We start from the raw sequence: 9,704 nt of genomic DNA, 5'->3' as shown, positions 1-9,704 counted from the left end.
TCAAGTGCCCCGGAGTTCAATCCCCAGCACCTCCCCAGCCAAAAAAAAAAAGGTTTATTAGCCAGGCATGGTGGCACACATATGTTTCCACAGCAGATCAGGAGGTTGAGGCAGGAGGATATCAAGTTTGAGGCCAGCTTGACCAATTTAGTGAGACCCTCAGGAAATTAGCTAGACAGTATCAAAAAATAAAAATAGGGCTGGGGATGTGGCTCAAAAGGTAGTGCGCTCGCCTGGCATGTGTGCGGCCTGGCTTCGATCCTCAGCACCACATACAAACAAAGATGTTGTGTCCCCTGAGAACTAAAAAATTAATATTTTAAAATTCTCTCTCTCTCACTCTCTCTTAAAAAAAATAAAAATAAATAAAAGCGTTGGAGCTGGAGTTTTGGCTCAGTGGTAGAATGCTCGCCTGGCATGCATGAGGCACTGAGTAGGATCTTGAGCACCACATAAAAATCTTGTGTACACTTATAACTAAAAAATAAATATTAAAAAAAAATAAAAGGGCTGGGGCTACGGATGTAGTTCAATGGTAAAGTGGCATCAGGTAGTGAAGAGAGTTCTCACGCAAAAGCATTTAGAAGCACAGCTCTTGCCTCGCCTATGAAATCACTGTTGGCCAAGATCTCCGTTGTGAGTTGCTGTTTTACTTGTATTTTTTGCCAGTAGTGGGAATCGAATAAACACCCCTCCCACCCCACACCAACGCCACCCACCTAGGGGCGTGACTGAGCTCATCCCCGCCCCCACGCCTCGGGGCGGGACATCCCACCGGGCATGCTCAGTACCCAGACTCTGGTTGGTTTCCTACGCGGAAACTGGGTTAGAGAGCGCGTGTGTTTTTCCCAGGGTGCTCTGCGCTGCTGTCATGGCCGCCTCCTTAGGTCAATATCCACACATGGAGTTATAGCTCTGTGGGTGTCTTTATGATAATTGTTACTACTTGACTTCGGAGATTTTGGATCCGCTTTCTTTCATTATTCGTTCACTGCTGTGTGATCCTCATAGGAACGCATTTTGGCTGCAGCGATGTCCGGGCTGATACGGACCCCGGAGTTGGCAGTTCTGAGGGGCTTCCCCACCGAGGCTGAGCGGCAGCAATGGAAGCAGGAGGGGGTCTTCGGCTCTGGTGAGAGGCGCACCTTCAGGGTCTTAGGCCAGCATGGGAGCTGTGAGGATGTGGGATGCCAGCTCTGGATCTCATCCCTCCTTGTCTCCTCCAACCCCACACCAAGATCCAGGCTTTGAGGCTTGTGAGCCCTTGTCGTGGTGAGCGGGTCTTGGGATTAGGTGCGTCTGAACCCCAAACTGCTCAGCTCCCAGGCTCAGAATGATAACAGTGGCAACTTCCGTTGCGTTTTTCTTTTACTGGCTAGAACCCAGGGGCACTGTACTACCGAGTTCCATACTTAGCCCTTTATTTTTTATTTTAAGGCAGGGTCTCGGTAAGTTGCGAAGGCTGGACTCCTATTAACAGGATCCTCTTGCTTCAGCCTACCAAGTCGCTGGGATATAGGTTTAAAGGCAAAAGCTGCCTGCTGCTTTTGTAAGCCCTTAACATTATTCATTTATTTATTCCCTGTAATAGACATGTAAGGTAGATACTATCTTAATACCATTTTGCAAATGAAGACATCTGAATATAAATGCGTTATTTATCCAAAGTCACACAGCTAGTAAGTAGAAAAACCGAAATAAGGCGGTAAAGATGTAATTTTTATAAGCAATGCACATTTACCAGGGAGGTACAGAGTTAATTAAAATGGACATTTACTAGTGGCGTATAGTGTTTAAGTGTGTGTGTGTGTGTTTTCACACGTGCACGTGTGTACATACACAGGAGATCCCAGGAGGGAGGAAATCGATATCTAGTTGTGTCAAATATGGTATAGAATAAAGTTTCATGGGACATCAGACAAGCTGAATTTTAGTTTATGACTGGCACGTGTAGAAAAGTTCAGCAGGAAAAAAATCACAAATAGGAAAGCATTGAGGCAGAAATGTGCCTAGGAATATCAGGAGAACAATTAGTGAACCAGTATGTTTGGAGTGACTTCATGAGGGAGAATAGTGGGTGAATAAATGAGCCAGAGTGTAAAAAATCCTAGGACCCTGACTAGCAAAACTTCTGTTGTCATTTGGAATCTGTGAATTTCCAAGCAGGAGGTTAATAATACCTATTAATGAGGAATATTATTTTTTTGCTGCTCATAGTACAGGTGATCTCTAAATTTAGGAGTGGTGATGTTTGAAGAATGACAGATATTTGGTCAGTGCTTTGTGATTAATGTACAGCAAGCATTCGTTATGTATACCTTTTTCATAATAAAATTGCCTTTTCCTATAAGGTTCTCTTTATAGTATAAAAAAATTGTTCTTTTGGGTTAGTGGTCTAATTTTTTATATTACAGAGAGTGGATCTTTCTTACAATTACTATTAGAAGGGAGCTTTGAGGCCATATTCTTACATTCAGTGACTCAAAATATTTTAAATTCAACTATGATGGCTGAAGAAAAGATTGACAGCTACCTGGAGAAGCAGATAGTTACATTTCTGGATTGCTCAGCAGATTTGGACCAAACAGAAAGGTAGAAAATTTTTTTTAATTATTTATTTTTGGTTAGACACAATACCTTTATTTTGTTTATTTATTTATTTTTATGTGGTGTTGAGGATGGCACATGCCAGGCAAGCGCTCTACCGCTGAGCTACAACCCCAGCCCCAGAAAGGTAGAATTTTATTTAGGATTTTCATGGAGAAACAGATTTTGAATAAATATAATAACACTTTGACATCGTGGGGCACTGATTTTAGCAGTTGTTGAGAAGCCTGGACTTGAAGATATACTGAGTTATCTTTATAAGTTCTCTTGTTCAGAAGACCATGCAGAATGAAAAAGTAAAGTGATGTAGTAAATTTTTGAGACCTGCACATAATGGGTTGTTAATTGCTAACCCACTACCCACCGAACTTCCATATGGTTATGTTTGAACAATAAGAAGACCTTAGACCTGTCTCCTTTCAGCAGGTTAACAGTATTGTTATTTCTAGATTACTGAGTGACACTTCTAACTACTTTTATTATGTTTTAGATTGCTATCTTTGAAGAGATCAGAAAACTTAATATTTTTATTATGAAATCTTAGGCTTATTTTCTTCCATTAAAGTTTATGTAATTTTATAGGGTTGAGTGTAGTCCACAAGTTACATACTGTGAATCCTAAGCTTTTCGGTAGTCTGTATTTTACTGTTAGAGATTTGTTAATATGCCTTTTTCTTTTCTCAACTATCTGTGGCATCCACATCAAATTTTAATTATCTTGAAAAATGCATGCTGTTTCATTTTACCTTTTTATATTGGGAATGCCTTTATTTAGTTCTTCAACCAGTAAACCAACTACTGTATTATGTTGTTGAGATTGTAAATATAAGACATAACCCATATCTGTAAGTAGTTCACCCACAAATGTTACTCTAGGTTTTTTGTTTATTTTTCTTTTTTTTTTTTAAGAGAGAGAGAGAATTTTTAAAAATATTTATTTATTTTAGTTTTTTGGCGGACACAACATCTTTGTATGTGGTGCTGAGGATCGAACCCAGGCCGCACACATGCCAGGCGAGCACGCTACCGCTTGAGCCACATCCCCAGCCCCTTTTGTTTATTTTTCAATGTAATATAATTCCTTTTCATTTTGTTCAGGTTTTGCAATGGTTTATATTTCCTGCAATATCCAATCTTGATTCTTATTTTGCTTTCTGATGTATGTGTACCATAGGAGCAGCTTGCCTTGTATCCATTAACTCTCTCTCTTTCTCTCTCTCTCTCTCTCTCTCTCTCTCTCTCTCTCTCACACACACACACACACACACACACACACACACACACACACATTATTCACTGGTAGATTACAATTCTAGCTTGACAAGAGTCTCTTCATTTGACTCACTTTTAGGCATTGGAAAATTAAAATATTCTCAATTCACCTTAAGCACCTTAAGTTAGGATGGTTGTATTACAGCTTTAAGATGTTGTTATACACCTGTTTTTTTTTTTTGTTTTTTTTTTTTCTGTTTCCTAACTTCTACATACAGGCAGGCTCTTTTCTCGAGTGCCAGTTATTCTTTATTCTGTTGTCAGTTGAACACCTCCAGAGCTTTATATTCTGGGCTCTTATAGGCTTGTAAGTTTGATTTTTTTTTTTTTTCTCCCTCTCCAGTTAAAGAATTTTCCTTTTGAAAACGGCTTAAGGCTGGGCGCTCTGGCACAGTAGCTCAGAGGCTGAGACAAAAGCGAGGTGCTAAGCAATTCAGAGAGACCCTGTCTCTAAATAAAATACAAAATAGGGCTGGGCATGTGGTTCAGTGGTTGAGTGCCCCTGAGTTCAATTCCTGGTATCCTTCCCACAAATAAATAAATAGGCCTAGGGACTGTGGGAAGGAAAAGGTGACTGCTGTTTCTTTCTCTTCAGAATGAAATTCCAGTATTTCCTGGCTGTTACTTGCTGGATTTCAATGTTTTAATGTAGGGTTTGACAAATTATGTCTTTTAGGCCAAAACCCACCACCAACAACAACAAAAAATAAACAAGTGTGTGACATATAGGGCCCCAAATGTTTTATATCTCTCCTTTTATAGAAAATATCTATTTCTATCTTAAAGTAAAACAGCACAAAAAAATTAGAGATTTTAGTCAGATTTTCTGAGGTCTTTTCATTCTAGCATTTGGTACAGGATCAGTAAATGTTTTATGACCAGTTTTCTTTTGTATAAAGTCAAATTTTCTTACATCTTCTGATAATGTCAGAGCTATTAAATAGAATATAAGGAAAAGTTACAGGTGTTTGAGTAGGACCTATATCAGCACTGTTGGAAGAATTTTCTGTGGTTTTGGGAATGCTTTGTATCTGCTCTGTCCAATGTGGTAGTTGCTACAATGGTGTACATACATCAGACAGCAAAAGAAGACTATAGTGGTTATAGTTGGCTGTTGAACACTGGAAATATGGAAAGTGCTAAGACCAGTATTTTAAATTTTATTTAATTTTAGTCAATTTAAATTTAAAAGAACCATATGTGGCTCATGGTTATAATGTTGGTTATAACCACAGTTATAATTACAGATGTAAATTATTTTGTTTCAGAATTGATTTTTAATAGTACTTTAGAGTAGTCTCAACAATTGTTACTGGATATCTTTTTCTTAACACTGAAATGAAATAGCACGTTTGAGATTTTTATGGTGATAGTGGTTCATTTTTTTTCTTTCTTTAATCATCCTTACATGCAGGCAACAGCTGATATTCCTCCTTGGTGTGAGCAGTTTGCAGCTTTTTGTTCAGAGTAACTGGACGGGGCCTCCTACGGACTTGAACCCTCAGGATTTTTTACCATCTACTTTGTTACAGCAGTTCAGTGAGGTATGTTTCTTGAAAATGTCATATTTGTTATTGTTGTGTTATTTATTCATTATAAGCAGGTCTTTCTAAACTGAAGCTAATACTAGATAGGAAAGAAATTTTATGGTTTGTGCAAAACCACTAAGAATTCTATTCATTGATCAGATTTCAAATATTTCTATCAGATCCATTGTTAGTCTCAGACTGCTCTTCAGACACCCTCATTTTACCAAGCTTTATTAATTGCACTTTTATTAGAGCACACACAGCTACACCCATCACTTGGTTATAATATCACAGTTTCAGAAAGATCTTTTCTGGAAAAGCAGCAAATCTGGAAGTCTGTTTAATTTCGTTGCAGGTAAACTTTGCTGCTCTCCCTAAAAATGGCTCCCAGGGGTGGTTTTCCTTTCTATTACAAACATTTAAAGTTCCTGGCATATAGGTACTTTATGGTTATAATTATTATCCATCTTTAACAAGAATATTGACCTTCATCGGTAGGTCATCAGTAGAACTTGCAATTTGAGCTCCTCAGGAGATTTTTTTTTTCTTTTTTTTTTTAAAGAGAGAGTGAGAGAGAGAGAGAGAGAGAGAGAGAGAGAGAGAGAGAGAGAGAGAGAGGGGGAGAGAGAGGGAGAGAATTTTTAATATTTATTTTTCAGTTCTCGGCAGACACAACATCTTTGTTGGTATGTGGTGCTGAGGATCGAACCCGGGCCGCACGCATGCCAGGCGAGCGCGCTACCGCTTGAGCCACATCCCCAGCCCCTCCTCAGGAGATTTTTGAGCATTCACATCTAGGGCTTGGTGAGTCTGAGGTGATCTACAAAAGAAGTGTGGTAACTTCAATTTATCCAGCCACCTTAGTGATCTTGAACATATTGCCAGTTGCTCAGCCTGAAAATAGGGCCCTTTAGCATTCAAAGCTCATGCAGCAAAAGGGACTTACCTGTTTACCATTACCTGGTTTCTCAGAATTAGAAGTAGTGGAATGCAGCTAGTTAGAAATAGGTGTTAATAATTTGTTGGTAGAATGGAAAGAGAAGTACAAAAGCACACAAGGTCTGAAAACCACACTAGTTAGCTCTGTCTACTTCAGCTTAGTGAGTCACCATCTTTATTGCCATAGAATCATTGAAATTCATAGTGATGACTCTAAATCATTACTGAAAAGTTAAAAGGTTTTTTGTATCTATGTCTAAGAAGAGAACTTATAATTTTACACTTTATGAAGGTTTTCATCCAGAATTGGAGATATAACAACCCCAGTGATTATGGTGCTTAAAGAGATATGTTTCAATTATCTAGAGGTTTACATATATGGAATAACTCATTCCTTCTCTTATTGTGTATGAAACAGTTTTGGTTTCTATGGCCTTATAATGTAGGTTTGAAGTCTACCTAATTGTCATAGTTAAAAATATTTGCTGAGTATTCATGTCTGATGGTTTTTTACTCTCTTAGTGCTAGGGATTGAGCCTAGAGCCTTACGTTTGCTAGGCAAGCACTCTACCATTGAGCCACACCACAGCTCCTGTGCTGTTCTTCACATGTGTTTTGCTTTCAAAAAGTTTAAGAAATAACAACCTTAGAAGTCCCCGGTTTATGCTTTGTGATAGCATCCCCTGACCTGCTCTCATGAACCATTCTCATGGAATTTTGTATTCATCATTCCATGCATTTCTTCATGGTTTTAGCACCTATGTATGAATCCCTAGAAATCATGTTTAGTGTTGTCAGTTTTGATCTTTATGTAAATGAAAGCGTATATATTTTTTTTTTTACTTTTCTTGGTCAATGGTATACTATGAAATTACACGTTATTCAGTTCTTCTGTTGTATGGTATTCCAATTGTATGAATATACCACCATTTATATATCTACTATGATATATTTTTTTTTTGTATGGTACTGGGGATTAAACCCAGGGACTTGCGCATGCTAGGCTCTGTGTGTATACTCTGTGTGTATACTCTGATTATCATATAAGTGGTTTCTATATTTTGCCATTATCATAATGCCATTAAGAGCATATCTTCAGGATATCATTTGCAAGACTTTCAAAGTGTAGCATGCTTTAAAAAATGATATTGTTTGACATAATGCACTTATCAGTGGAAAAGACTGTTTTTATTGACCTGTAGGCTATCCTTTGCCATGCTGATGGCTGAGGGGAATCAATATTTCAACACACAAACTCTTTCTAGCACTGAGTTGGAAGTTCTGCTGTCATAGTCTGTTTGGGCTGCTATAACACAATTCTATAAACTGGGCAGTTTATCAACAATAGAAACTCATTTCTCATAGTTACGGAATCTGGACAGTCCACAATCCCTCATGATCTAGTCACCACCAAAGGCTCCACCTCCTAGTACCATCACCTTGGGGGTGAGGATTTCAACATGAATATTGGGGGGACATAAACATTTCTGCTATAATGTCTGCTGTGGTATATATATCTCTAAATGGCGTTTCTCTGCCTTTTAGAGTGTCCACATGTTGCCCTTTTCATGGTAGTGCTAGGTTTTTCTGAAAAGTTTTTATTGATTATACTCTTCACCAGTGATCTGAAGATGTTTATCTGGAAGGTAGAGGGAGTTGAAGTTTTAAAAGTGAAGAGTAGCACATCACTCTTTTCTAATTGTCATTTTCCTATACTGATTCATCTTCTTAGTTCTTACAATATACAAATGTCTGCAAATATACTTTATGGTCATGGAATATAATCGCTAAAGAAAAGTTCTTTTTCCTTGCCTCTAACTTATGACCTTTGCATTTGTAGGGCTGTTTTCTGACGAGTGGTGCTAAATAGCCCCAGAGGAATAGTACAGAAAATGCATGTATAAGCAGTAGGTTAATTCTTATACATAAAGGTTGATCTCATGGTAATCTGGTCTTATATTAAGTTTTTCTCAGGTTTCCAGATGTTGAATTTTTTTCATTGTTATTCTTATGAATATGTATTTTTATATGTCATCTGCTCTCTTGATTGAGGAATTATTCTTAAGGGAATTGTTAACTTTTGCTTTGTCTGTTTTTATTGAAAATATAAATAATCCTCTTTAAAATGAACCATTTCCCCAAATCTCAGAGCACATTTAGAATTCAGTTGGAATGTCAGTGTTATATCACAGGTATAAGAAGATTTCTACAGCATTTGACTTTTCTATGATGATAAAGGAGAAGCACTAGGAAGAAAACTTTATTTGTTTAATCATTCATTCACTCATGAATTTGTTATTTGTCTGACTTGTTCATACCATCTCTGGAGAGTTTTGGATTGAAGTGGGTTTGGTAACCAGACTCTGACTTTGAGTATCAGAGGTAATTATATCATGACTGTCTTGTATAATTTGTATTTGTTGCCCTGTTAAATTGCTAATTTGGGCCTGGGGCTGGAGCTCAGTGGCAGAGCGCTTGCCTAGCATGTGTGAGACACTGGGTTTGATCCTCAGTACTTCATAAAAATAAATAAATATAATAAAGGCATGCTGTTCATCTATAAGTACAAAAAGAGTTTGCTTATTTTTTATTTACATTTAGGGATTTTAGTTAGAATACACTGATCTAAAATTTCTACTAGAATAGGTAGATATATTTCTCATCACAAAGTAAGATAAGGATTCTTTTTCTTTGTGATTCTGGGTGTTGAACCTTGGGCCTCACGCATGCTAGGCAAGCCTTCTACCACTGAGCTAAATCCCCAACCCTTTTTATTTTATTTTGAGAGAGAGTCTCGTTAAGTTGCTGAGGGTGGTGTTGAACTTGCAATCTTTCTGCCTCAGCCTCCTGAGTGGCTGGAATTACAGGCCTGCGCCACTATGCCCAGCCCAGCTTAATTATTTTGAGTCTATTTCCTCACTTGTAAAATGAAGTTTTTTTTCTTTTTTTCCTTTTTAATTCCTTCTATCTTTAGACATTAGTAAGCTTTATTTGCAATTTGGTATGGTTATTCATGTTGTCTTTATTCTGCTATTACAATTCTCACTGATGATGAAAATGGAATGCAGGATTCACCTATAGCTATTTCTTTCTTCCCTATTGAATATTAATCATTATTTAAGATATACAGTATTTACTTACTATTCCAAATTTTGAATACTGAATTAGGTACTGATATTACTTAGACTACTTTAATCTTTAATAAGGATTCTATGAAATTGTAGTTTCAGTTATTTTATTATATAATTGATGAAACTGAGGCTTCAGTTAAAAATTTTACTTAAAACACAGTAAGAAACAGGACAGTATCTTTTATTTATTTATTTTTTTACCAGGGGTTACCAGGGTTTGAACTCA

At 37.4% G+C, this 9,704-nt stretch overlaps 1 protein-coding gene across 2 annotated transcripts in view; it reads left to right on the top strand.

Moving 5' to 3' along the window:
• The first annotated feature begins 847 nt into the window (after positions 1-847).
• The window catches only part of TTC27 (tetratricopeptide repeat domain 27), a 160,173-nt gene continuing 151,316 nt past the window's right edge, over positions 848-9,704 (top strand). The window contains exons 1-3 of one of the 2 annotated variants that reach the window (XM_081264908.1): positions 848-1,132; positions 2,415-2,592; positions 5,294-5,423. In XM_081264908.1, the coding sequence (XP_081121034.1) occupies positions 1,033-1,132; positions 2,415-2,592; positions 5,294-5,423 (408 nt within the window). In that variant the 5' untranslated portion in view covers positions 848-1,032. The remainder of the gene's footprint in view (positions 1,133-2,414; positions 2,593-5,293; positions 5,424-9,704) is intronic. The other variant, XM_081264909.1, reaches the window with a different exon arrangement.

This window comes from Spermophilus citellus (assembly GCF_964194105.1).
Source record: "Spermophilus citellus genome assembly, chromosome: 13".
In the NCBI taxonomy this organism is placed as follows: domain Eukaryota; kingdom Metazoa; phylum Chordata; class Mammalia; order Rodentia; family Sciuridae; genus Spermophilus; species Spermophilus citellus.
The sequence above is the reverse complement of the archived record's forward strand: the minus strand, read 5'-3'. Positions and strand labels throughout refer to the sequence as shown.